This window comes from Grampus griseus (genome assembly GCF_964374135.1).
Source record: "Grampus griseus genome assembly, chromosome: 1".
Lineage (NCBI taxonomy): Eukaryota > Metazoa > Chordata > Mammalia > Artiodactyla > Delphinidae > Grampus > Grampus griseus.
This window is the reverse complement of record NC_139017.1, coordinates 137,782,772-137,794,684: the sequence shown is the minus strand read 5'-3', so window position 1 is coordinate 137,794,684 and position 11,913 is coordinate 137,782,772. Positions and strand designations below refer to the sequence as shown.

The following is an 11,913-nucleotide window of genomic DNA, read 5'->3' as shown; positions in this document are numbered from 1 at the left end:
GGTGCTCATTATTATTTGCCATCCACTTGTCAGTCCCAGCTCCCCTGCCTGCATTCCACTCCCCTCCTTCTTTCCTTAAACACCAAGCACTTGATTTTATTGCCCTGTCGTGAGAAATCCAATGTGGGTGTCAAAGCTGCCTCGCCATGTGCCTTGCAGAAGTGAGAGGGAGAAGGGAAAGTCCTGATGGTCTTTTAGGGGCTGGGGTGGGAGCCCAGGGGGATGAACTCTGTGGAGCGGATGGGTGGAATTTGGCAGGTGTCACTTTTAGAAAAGTCACGCCACCTATTTTAAGGAAGTGAGGGGGGTGTGCCCCATCGCTGGCCAGCAGCTGCTGGATGCCGGTGGGCTGGAGCGTTGGGCGGCACCTCAAGGGTGAAGAGTCCTAGCAGGTGGGTCTGGTATCTCTCTGGGAGGCTGCTGGCAGCTCCCCAGACTCCTGTCACCTTCCAGCCTGACCCCTTGTGGACGGATGGAAAGCCGGTGCCTGTTTTGCCAGTGTCACTGGCTGGGGCCGGGAGCCATCCCAGAGCCAGAGTCCCTGTGGGGAGGATGTCAGGGGCTGGAGGTGGGGGTGACGAAGTTTGGCTGTGGCTGGAGGTGCAGTGAGTGTCCGGCTGGGTGCGCAGTGGGTGGGCATAGGGGCCCCTGACATGGCTGTGGCCCAGCTGGCAGCCTCCCTCCTTGCTCTGCACTGGGCAGGCAGGCGGGCTGGCGCGGAGCCTCCGTGTGGGGCGCTAGGGGAAGGGCAGCCCGAGGGCAGTCTGAGGAAAGGCCAGGACACGGCGATAACTGATAACGGCTGGCTCAGGAGGGGCGGGAGCCGGGGAGGAGTGCGAGGAGAGGCGGACCGGCTTCATTTGGAGCTGGAGCCGGGCTGTCGCTCAGGTGACCGGTGTCTCTCCGAGGAGGGTGCGAACAGCTAGCGGGGTGTCGCGGCAATGATCCAGAATGTCGGAAATCACCTGCGAAGGGTATGGAGGGTGGGCTGGGGGCGGGTTGGGGGCAGAGGGGAGGGGACTGGAGGCTGGGGATCCCGAAAGAGAACTGAAGTTTCCATTTTAAGTCAGAAGTCCTACATCTTCTCTCATTTTCCATGGGCCATTTTCTAGCTGTCTTTGCAAGGAGAAATCACAGAACTCCTGGGCTGGTTTATTATAAGCAACAATCCCCAAACAAGCCCCAGGGGCCGTTAGGAGGGCTGGCTATGTTGAGTGGAATCATCTTCGGCAAGTTCTTTGCGTCTGGAATTCTATTCTGGGGGTGTGTGTCTCTCCCCATGGAGTTCTGTGCCGGTTTCTGCCTGACGGCTGAGCTCTGTGGCTCTGTAGTGTTTAACTCTTAGAGTTCAGGGCTTGAGGGCCACGAAGCTGCTAGAAGATACAGGCTAGGGGTGTGCGTGTGAGTGAGTGTGACAGGCTGAAGCCAGTGTTCTTGGGGACAATTACCTCTTTGGGAGAGCACGTGCAGGATCAAATGAGGGCTGTTGGAAAGGTGTTCTGCAAGGTGACCTCGCAGAGAACGTTTCCCTGGAACCTCCCAACAGGGACTTTGGATGAGATTAGATGCTGAGGCACCAGACAGACCCAAGTGCTCAGCGGTCCCTGTCGGGAGCCTTTGATCTGGGGAATGGGAAGCGTTCAGGACAGACTGGCAGACGTGCTATGCTGGGTGTAGAGCTACCATCCTCTGAAGACATTTTTGAGAAAAGCCTTTTAAAAGGGGCAGGGGCAAATAAAGACATCTCTTCTCCACCCCCTCCCTCTATCTGTATAACTGGCCTTGATCACCACCTTTGGATCATTGCCTGCATGGCAGATCTCCTTGGACTCCCCTTGTTTCCTCCTGAATTCTCCAAATTCCCCTGGAATACAGGAGGAGACCATTTTCTGGGTTGTTACCAAAGCTGCTGTTAATGAAAAGCAAGCAAACCCACCCACCAAACTCTTCACTGGGGACAAAGAAAACCAGGTTAAAGGGGGGCCTGAGATAACCCGCATGCCCTGCTTTACAGGGTTTGGGGGCCCTTGTCAGTATCCCATGGCACTGCAGACAGTGAGCATTTTGGAGTCGGATGGTTCTTGCTTTCACCCATTACTGGGTGACCCAGCAAGCACTCGGCACATGTGAATGAATGAATGAGGTGGTGAGCCTCCTGCCAGGCTGGGGTGGTTGGAGGAGCATTGAGTGCCTGTGTGGTGGTGCTGGAAGGGTCACCTGTCCTGTTTCTCTCAGTGGAGACCCTTCTCCTTCCCCATGCAAGCTGTCAGAGTCCCGCACTCCTGGGCCGGTACCCTGTGGGAGGCTGGGAACCTCTGCTTGAGTTCTAGCCTGGTCCGGGCAGCTCCCAAGGGGGCCCAGGAACTTCATTTACTCTGGGAATGAGGATGGAGCTGTTTGTCCCAGTTCCCCCTGAGAAGCTCTGCACCCGGGTAGTGCTGCCAACAGGGTGGCTGAAGGTCAGAAACAGACGTGAGCATCTGTGCATGTGTTCACGCACCCACAGACTTCCACGTTGTTCCTGACCCCCTGTGGCGATCCCCCTGCTTCACCTTGAACCCGAGGACAGCTGGAGATGCTGCTCCCCAGCCCCCCGGCGCCAGCCTCAGTCAGGGTCTAGTTCAGGGTGTGGGGAGGCTTAGGGTATACCACTTGGCCACCTCTGGATTAGAATCTCTTCTTCACCCCATCGCTGACATGTAACCTTGGGCCACGCGCTCCCCCTCCCTGGTTGTTCTCTGAGGTCCCCATCAGCCTCGACATCCTGGGGGTCTGGATGTTTGTGAAGGGTTTGTGCACCACCTTGAGGTTGGTCCTGACAGTGAAAAGTAGGGGCCCAGCTCCCTCAAGGACCCTGCTGTGTGGTGGAGGAAGGGAGACCCTTAGACGTAAAATAGTGTGCCTCTCATATAGCAGCAACACAAAAACTTGTGAACAAATGGGTGGCCATGGGAGCTCAGAGTGGGCTGAAGGGGTCCCAGCAGGCTTCCTGGAGGAGGAGATGAGACTCAGACACTTAGCTTCAGCCCGTTTGGGAGCCACATTTGAACCCCAGTCTCAGCCATGGGCAGATAGCCTTGGCGTTCTTAGTCTGGAGGACTCATCTTCATCCTTCAAAACCTGGCTCAGCCATCATTCCCCTTCAAACCCCCATCCTGCTGCTCCCAGAATTAACGGTGCTTCCTCGGGATGTTATACTGGCCTCAGTTTTTCCCTCTACAGGGATTAGCCTGTGTCAGCGCTGAGTACTCTGTGATGAGCCCAGGCTATTGTGTGGAGCTGACGGCTAATGAGGGAGACACAGTGAAAAGGTAGTCAAAGAAACATACAATGAAAATCTGTGATAAGAGCTGTGAATAGTAATAATAAATGTCACATAAATGCTAGCTATGTGCCAAGCATGCATTAATTCATATATTCCTTATAACAACTCTGTGAAGTAGATAGTGGTACCATGCCCAGATTAAAGATGGAACTGAGACAGAGAGGTTAAGTAACTTGCCCAAGGTCAAACAGCTAGTAAGTGGCACTGCTGAGATTAAACTCGGGCTGTCTGGAGAACAGAGAACTGTTAGAGAATAATGAGAGAGGTCACAAGAGAGCTCTGTGACCAGGTGACGACTGAGCGGAGACCCAGCGGCTGAGAAGGAGGCAGCCATGGGAGGAGATGGGGGAAGAGCGTTCCGGGCAGAGGGAATAGTATTCATTTATGGGCTCCAAGGTGGGGGGAGCTTGGTGCATCTGAGCTGCCGCACGAAGGCTGGCATGGCTTGGAGTGGAGAGAGTGAGGGCGGAGCAGCTGGAAGGGGCTGAGACATGGCTACCATGTGCTGCAGGCCGGGGGCCTGGACCCCGGAGGCAGGGTTTGGGGTTTGGAGTGCTGTGGGCCCTATTGTTCTGCCCACCAGACTGTGTACTCTTTGGGGACTCTCTGGTCCCCGGTCTCGGTGCCAAGGTGTGCAGTCCCTGCACACTAAGCTCAGCAACCCAGGAGAATACATCATCAGAGTTCCTCTCCTCCAGCGCCATGAAGGTCCCCACTGCTTTCCCATCTACCTCTGACCCCTCACAATAGGGAGGTGGGCCATAGGATCAGCGCCCTGGTGCAGACAAGGCACAGAGAAGTGAGAGGATGTGTCTGGGCTTGTACCACTGGCGAGAGACTCGGAACCCCTACCTGCTAGGTTGGGACCTCTTTTCCAGCCCTTGTCTTGGCCACCGAGAAAGTGGCCTCGATCTCACACCCAGACTCACCCCATGCCAGCCTCCTCTGCCCACCTTCACACACTGACAATGCAGATTCAGGGCTGACCTCCTGCCTCTACCTCCTAGGGCCTAGGGGAGGCTGCACCCCTGCCCTTCACCTGTGCCTGGTCCAGGTGGGTCCGAGCTGGACAGTGGTAAGAGTCCAGATAACTGCCTTAGAGACACTCACACACTTCACTCCCTGTAGACCTGTTTCCTCATCTGTGAACCAGGTCTGTTCCTGCAGATCTTGTTAAAGACAGTGGAGGAGTGTAGATCCTGGCACATAACTGGCCACAGTAAATATTGGTTCTTTTATTTCCGTCTCATCTGGACTTCAGTTTCCTCAGTGGGTTGATGACAGGGTCAGTGGGTCGGATGAGATGGTAAATGCTAGCTTTTTGTTGAGCACCTACGGAGTGTCCGGTGTGTTTAAACTTCCCAACAGCTCTGCAAGGCTGCTGGTATCCAGCTAGCTTTACAGCTAAGAAAACCAAGGCTCTGGCACTGAGTCACTTTGAGCTAGTTAGAGAATTCGAAGTCTCGGCTGACCCTGAGCTACAGCTGGGCCTTGTCCTGGGCTGACCTGGCTGAGCCGAGGAACTGACACCTCTGCCTTGTGCCTGCTCTGTCCTGTGCCTCCAGGGACAGATGGTGCTGCTGGCTGGGTCCTCTGCCAGCTCCCTGGCTGCAGACCTGTGTGTTCCTGCCACTCCCAGAAGCAGCCTCCTTGTGGGTAGGAGGTGGCACAAGGGCAGTGATGGAAAGGACCAGAGTCTGGCATTTTGGGAACACAGGGATGAGTCAGACTGGACCTGTCCTCAGGTTCCCCCAAGCTGATGGGGAGACAGAGAGTGGTAAAAACCAATGATGAGAGCACAGTATGGCCAGGCTGTGACAGAGGGAAGCCCAGAGGTGGCCCCTCATAGCCTAGGGGACAGGGCAGTCTCCCTGGAAGAGGTGATGGAGTAGCTCAGCCTTGAAAACTTTTCCAGGTTAGGAAGCATGGTCCCGGCAGAGGCACCTGTGTGTGAGATGTGGGAAAAGCTCTTTCCGCAAGGAAGAGGGAGAACATTTGGCAGTAACCCCTTGAGGTGTCTCTCCCTGGTCCCCTTGCCCATGTAACACGTGTATCCTGCCTGGGCCTTCTTCAATAGTAATAACCTTCTCTCAGCAAATCAGACATTAATTAATTAATGGCAGTAGACATTAAGTATTAAGCACCTCTTTTGGAGAGGAAGCCTAGTGAATGAGTAGAAAGAACTGTGGTAGTGAGAAAAGCAAAATCCCAGCTCTACCACCTGGAGCAACGTGGCCCTCAGACAGCCCGGTTTCAGTTCCCTTTTCTGTGCAAGAGGGATAGTTGTCCCTCACAGGGTTTAGTGAGGATTAAATGGTATTATGGATACGAAGCCATTATATAATGTATATAAATGCCTAGAACATAGTAGGTGCTCCAAAAAGTATAGTGGGGTGATGGGGGGTGGGAAAAGGGAGATGTTGGTCAAAGGGTACAAACTTTCAGTTATAAGATGAATAAGTTCTGGAGACCTAAAATACAGCATGGTGACTGTAGTTAACAATAACGCCTTATGTACTGGAAATTTGCTAAGAATGTGGATCTCAAGCATCCTCACCACTCTCCCCAAAAAAGGGTAACTGTGAGCTTCCCTGGTGGCGCAGTGGTTGAGAGTCCGCCTGCTGATGCAGGGGACATGGGTTTGTGCCCCGGTCCGGGAGGATCCCGCATGCCACAGAGCGGCTGGGCCCATGAGCCATGGCCGCTAGGCCTGCGCGTCCGGAGCCTGTGCTCTATAACGGGAGAGGCCACAGCAGTGAGAGGCCCACGTACCGCAAAAAAAAAAAAAAAAAAAATGAGGTGATGGATGTGTTGATTAGCTTGATTGTGGTAATCATTTCACGATATATACGTATATCAAAACATTGTGTTTTGCAACCTGAATGTGTACAACTTTTATTTGTCAACCGTATCTCAATAGAGCTGGAAAAAAAAAATAGTGAGGCCCTGGGACTCTAGAGAGACATGGGCCTGGCTCCTGTTTTCACGGAGTTTATCTCCTCATATGTACACCCACTTTACAGTCTAGAAAGTGGTTGTATGTGCTTTACCTTGTCTGGTAGTTCAAAAGTCCAGGGAGTCAGCAGGCTGGCTGGCAGCACCTCTGCTGTGCCACAGAGAGGCCCATCATTTGGAATGGGATGCTCACTGCTGGTGGCAATGCTGAACTCCACCTCTGGAACAGGCTGTGATCCGCCCTGGGGGTGCGGCCCAGCCAGGTGTGGCCCTGCTCCTAGGCCTGGAATCCGTTCAGAGATCTGGAAGGGGAGTGGCCTTCAAGTCTTCCTAAAGCAGCCTCAGATTTCCAGCACACTCCAGGGCTGAGCCAAACCAGGTGAGTCTCAATTTCCATTTGATCACTTAGGGAGGGTATGGAGAGACCCAGCTCCTCTCCTTCTCTGGGGATACTGCCCCCAGAGCTGTGGGAGGGATGGTGTCTGGAGTCAGAAGTCTCCGGCTCATTCTGGGCTAGTGGCTAGCGGCTACCTTTTCCCAGCCTCAGTTTCCTCATCCGAAACATGTGGATACGGGGGTAATAATGGTCCCTGTCATTTGAGCCCGCTTTGTGCCAAAGAGGTTAGTGTCATGATGCATTTACGTAGAGATTGGACGGCCTGCCTACAGGCTTTGAGAGCAGTGGGGTACGTGGGACACATGGGCCTGGGGAGAGGAGGGGGCCCAAGGACTGAATGACTTTGGGGCAAGGGAAGGGGCAAGTACAGCATTGCTTCCTCCACCCCTACCCTGAGGGCCTCTTGGGACTGAGATTACCTGGTCCCCACCTGCCTGCCCTTACTTTGGAAGATAAAAGTAGAGCTTTCAGGCTGCAAGACTAAGAGAAGGTGTGTCTCACCCCTGCTCAGACTGGTTCTCAGGGAGGCAAACAGGAGACTGGGAGGGACTTCTGAGCCTGCTAGGCCCTCTGCAGAGGCATGGGGGGATGGTGATGGTGGGTGGTGGTGAGATCCCCACAGCCCAGTGGGGGATGGACTGGCCAGGGACCACTCCCGTCCAGCTCTTTCTCTGTATCACCTGGAAGGCAGGAGAGCAGGGAGGAAACCGATGGAGGGTCTCCCAAGTGCCAGGCTCTGTCTCATAAGTCCCGTGGGCTGGGGGATCTGATCTCCCTCCAGGACTGGTCCCCCTGCGGCACCCCTGCCAGGCTCTGGAGTCAGAAGAGCCCACGTCCAGTCTCTGCTCTACCTTTTACTGGTCATGTGTCTTTGAGTGGATCTTTCCCTGTTCCCCGAGTTTCCTTTTCCTCAGCCGTAAAATGAGGGCTCCTGCTTCAGGGCGGACTTGAGAATTAAAGGACCCCCAAGAACTAGGCCTGGCACATAGTAGGTGCACAGTAAATGGCAGCCATAGATTTCTAAAAAGGGATTTTCTGAGCTTCTGGGAGAGCAATTCTTGGGCAGTCCCTGTGCTGTAGGCGGTTCTCAGGCACACAACTGGCTCTGTCCCATTAGCACACAAACGAGCTCTTTGTTCTCCTGCCTCTAGGCAAACAGAACCCCTCCCTTGTCCCCATGTCCCCTCCCAGATACTCCCTTGTTTCTTTGCTCCCCATTCCCACAAGAATCTGAAAGAGTTTTCTGTGGTCCCTGCTTCCACTTCTTTCCTCTCATCCTTTTCCTAATGCACTCTAATGGGCTCTTCTCTCGCCCTTCCTCCCGCCCCCTTAGAGCTTCTCTGACCTTGGACCCACAGGCGCCCCTCCTCCTGAAGATCCTCCCACCTCAGGGCTCCTTCTCTGGCTCCCTTGCAGGCTTCTCCTTCCCAGCCGACCTCTTTTGCTCTCTCCTTGGATGATGTCTGTTCTATTACTATGACTGTGTGGCAAACTATCCCCAAACTTAGTGGCCTAAAACAAGAACCGTTTTATTTATCTTGAGATTTTTGTGGGTCAGGGATTTGGGCAGGGCTTGGCTGGGTGACTCTTCTGCTCTATGTGGTGTTGATGGAGGTTACTTGGTGGTGTTCAGCCAGTGGATGGGCTGGACTATGGAGTCCACCATGGCTTCACTGGTGTTTGGCCCCTTGGTGGGAATGGCCGGAAGGTTGGTTCTAGCTGGGACTGTCATTCTGAGGAGCCACATGGGGCCTTTTCCATATGAAGGTCTCAGTGGGAAGTCAGACTTCCCACCTGGCAGTGGGCTCCATCAGAGCAAGAGTTCCAAGAGGCCTGGGTGGAAGCTGCCAGGCTTCTCATGATCTGGTCTCAGAAGTCACCAGTTGAGGACTTCCCCGGTGGCACAGTGGTTAAGAATCCGCCTGCCAATGCAGGGGACACAAGTTCGATCCCTGCTCTGGGAAGATCCCACATGCCATGGAGCAACTAAGCCCGTGTGCCACAACTACTGAAGCCCATGTGCTCTAAGCCCTGGGTGCTGCAACTACTGAAGCCCGCGTGTCTAGAAGCCACCGCAATAAGCCCGGGCACCGCAATGAAGAGTAGCTCCTGCTTGCCGCAACTAGAAGAAAGCCCACGTGTAGCAACAAAGACCCAACACATATAAAAAAAAAGTCACCAGTTGAAATGTCACTAAGGGGGATCCAGATTCCAGAGGAGGGGATTAGACCCACCCTGGGGTCTAGGGAGGAGTAGGAAAGAATTGGCAGCCACCTTTGACCCACCACAAGGTTGCAGAGTCCTGTGGATTCTAAAGCCCAAGTATTCTCATGTCCCCAGGTGCAGCCTTTTCTCCAGCAGACTCCAAACTTGAACATTCATCCTCCTTGACATCTCTCTTTAAGTGTTTCATAGGATCTCAAAAATTTTTGATTCCACCCCTACTTAGTTCTCCCCTGGTCTCTCCCAACTCAGTAACCATCACCACCATCTACCAGCCATTTGTCCAAAGTCTGGATCCTCCCCACGACCTCCTGTTCTCTCGCTCTCACACGGGGAAGCCTTCAGCATGTAGCGCTGGCTCCACCTCCCATACTCCTGGGTCCATCATCTCTCTTCAGACTGCAGGGGCCCACGGAGGAGTCTCGCTGCTTCTCTCTCACCCTGCAATCCGCCCCCGCACAACAGCAGAGTGATCTTTTTTATTTTTTAAAGATATTTTATTTATTTATTTATATTACTATTTCTATTTACTTTTGGCTGCGTTGGGTCATCATTGCTGCGCGTCGGCTCTCTCTAGTTGCAGAGAGCGGGCGCTACTCTTCGTTGCGGTGCGCAGGCTTCTCATTGCAGTGGCTTCTCTTGTCACGGAGCACGGGCTCTAGGGGCGCAGGCTCAGTAGTTGTGGCTTGCAGGGCTCTAGAGCGCAGGATCAGTAGTTGTGGAGCACGGGCTTAGTTGTTCCGCGGCGTGTGGGATCTTCCTGGACCAGGGCTCGAACCAGTGTCCCCTGAATTGGCAGGTGGATTCTTAACCACTGCGCCACCAGGGAAGTCCCCAGCAGAGTGATCTTAAAATGCAGGTCAGATCACTCTCTCCCCACTCATAGACTTCAGTTTTTCCCATCACACCTCGAGTAAAATCCAAACTCCACTGAGACCTTAGGCCTTGGGTGACATAGGACTCTTCCCGGTCTCTTCCCTTCTTCCTGACACTGCCCTGCCTACTCTGGCCCCCCTGGCGGTCCTCTGGCAGCCAAGCTTGTTCCCATTCCTCCTTGCGCTCTTTGCACCCTCTGCTCGCCTGCCTGGGACCCTGTGCCCCCAGAACGTTGCCCAATCTCTCCTGCTTGTCATTCATTCAGATCTTGGCCACGAGTCTCCTTGATGAATCAACCTAAATTAGTTCCTTCAGGTCCACCACCTTCTCTCTCTATCACATATGCTGTTTTTCTTCTTTCTAAAAAATTCTTTTAAATTGAAGTATAGTTAATTTACAATGTTGTGTTACTTTCAAGTGTACAGCAACGGGATTGTTATACATATATATATATATATTCTTTTTCAGATTCTTCTCCATTATAAATTATTACAAGATATTGAATTTAGTTCCCTGTGCTATACAGCAGGACCTTGTTGTTTATTTTATATATAGTAGTGTGTATATGTTAATCCCAAACTCCTAGTTTATCCCCACCCCCTCCCCCATCCCTGTTGGTAACCATACGTTTGTTTTCTATGTCTGTGAGTCTATTTCTGTTTTGTAAATAAGTTCATTTGTATCATTTTTTTTTTTTAGATTCTACATATAAGTGACATCATATGATATTTGTCCTTCTCTGTCTGACTTACTTCACTTAGTATGATAATCTCTAGGTCCAGCCATGTTGCTGCAAATGGCATTCTTTTTTTCCTTTTTATGGCTAACATTCCATTGTATATATGTACCATATCTTCTTTTTTTTTTTTTTTTTTTTTTTGCGGTACGCGGGCCTCTCACGGTTGTGGCCTCTCCTGTTGCGGAGCACAGGCTCCGGACGTGCAGGCTCAGCGGCCATGGCTCACGGGCCCAGCCGCTCCGCGGCATGTGGGATCTTCCCAGACCGGGGCACGAACCCGTGTCCCCTGCATCGGCAGGCGGACTCTCAACCACTGTGCCACCAAGAAAGCCCCCTTTCTCTTCTTAGGATAAGTCCCACTAAGGATATACAGTCAAAATCATGAGTTTTAAAGTCAGTTTCTTATTTTTCCATGCAGTTATGCCAGTAACTTGAAATATACTTTGATTCATTCATATACTTTGACTTTCTTTTTCTTTTAAGAAATACTTTGCATTTTCTTTTAAAAAATAATTATGTAAAGTACTTAATTAATTTTTATTGGAGTATAGTTGCTTCACAATGTTTTGTTGGAAAAATATGGAACGCTTCACGAATTTGCATGTCATCCTCGCGCAAGGGCCATGCTAATCTTCTCTGTATCATTCCAGTTTTAGTACATGTGCTGCTGAAGCGAGCACAGTACCACGTCTTCCTTATCCATTCCTCTGTCGATGGACATTTACGTTGCTTCCATGTCTTGGCTATTGTGAATAGTGCCACTGTTTTCCTTCTTACAGTACTTTTCACTCTAAAACAATCTCGTTCCTTTGTTTACTGTCTATTCCTGAGTGGAGAGTCTGGGTCTTTAAAAATGTTGATGCTGATCCCGGGCCAGAATTAGCCTCTTTCTAACCTTGTCCACTCCTGTTTGGTCTTGGTTTTATTCCTTACCAGGACCCTCCTGTCCTCTGACCCTGCCAGCCCTCACATTTGCAGCCAGAGGGCTGTCACCCAAGCCACAAGTAGCCTGGCCCCCTCGCTGTCGCCCCTACTCCCTGGCTGTCCGTGCTGTGCCACTCCCTGTCCGCTCTGTCTCCCCCTTACAGAGCTGGGCCTCACACTGCCTGCCGTGCCTCAGCTAGAGGCTGTCTCTTCCCTGCCACCCAATCCCTCCTGCCCTAAACACGTCCCCACCGCTCACCTCCTCAGAGGCCTTCAGCAACCACAGGGCGCCCTTTGGATGCAGCGGGAGTTGCCACTGTTGTGCTTGTGGTTAGGTGAAACCATGAGGCCATTTTTGCATAAACAACCATTAAGCTAGAGCCACGCCGGCACACATAGAACAAAGTGGTGGCAACAGAAAAACTTAAATGCAGCCTGACAGTGTGAATCATGTTCATTTTCATCTGCTTGGTT

General features: G+C 52.3%; 1 protein-coding gene across 2 annotated transcripts in view; it reads left to right on the top strand.

The window, feature by feature from the left end:
* Positions 1-691: 691 nt before the first annotated feature.
* ACOT11 (acyl-CoA thioesterase 11) overlaps positions 692-11,913 on the top strand; it is a 45,825-nt gene continuing 34,603 nt past the window's right edge. Inside the window, exon 1 of one of the 2 annotated variants that reach the window (XM_082671430.1) lies at positions 692-974. In XM_082671430.1, coding sequence (XP_082527556.1) covers positions 942-974 — 33 coding nt within the window. In that variant the 5' untranslated portion in view covers positions 692-941. The remainder of the gene's footprint in view (positions 975-11,913) is intronic. The other variant, XM_082671428.1, reaches the window with a different exon arrangement.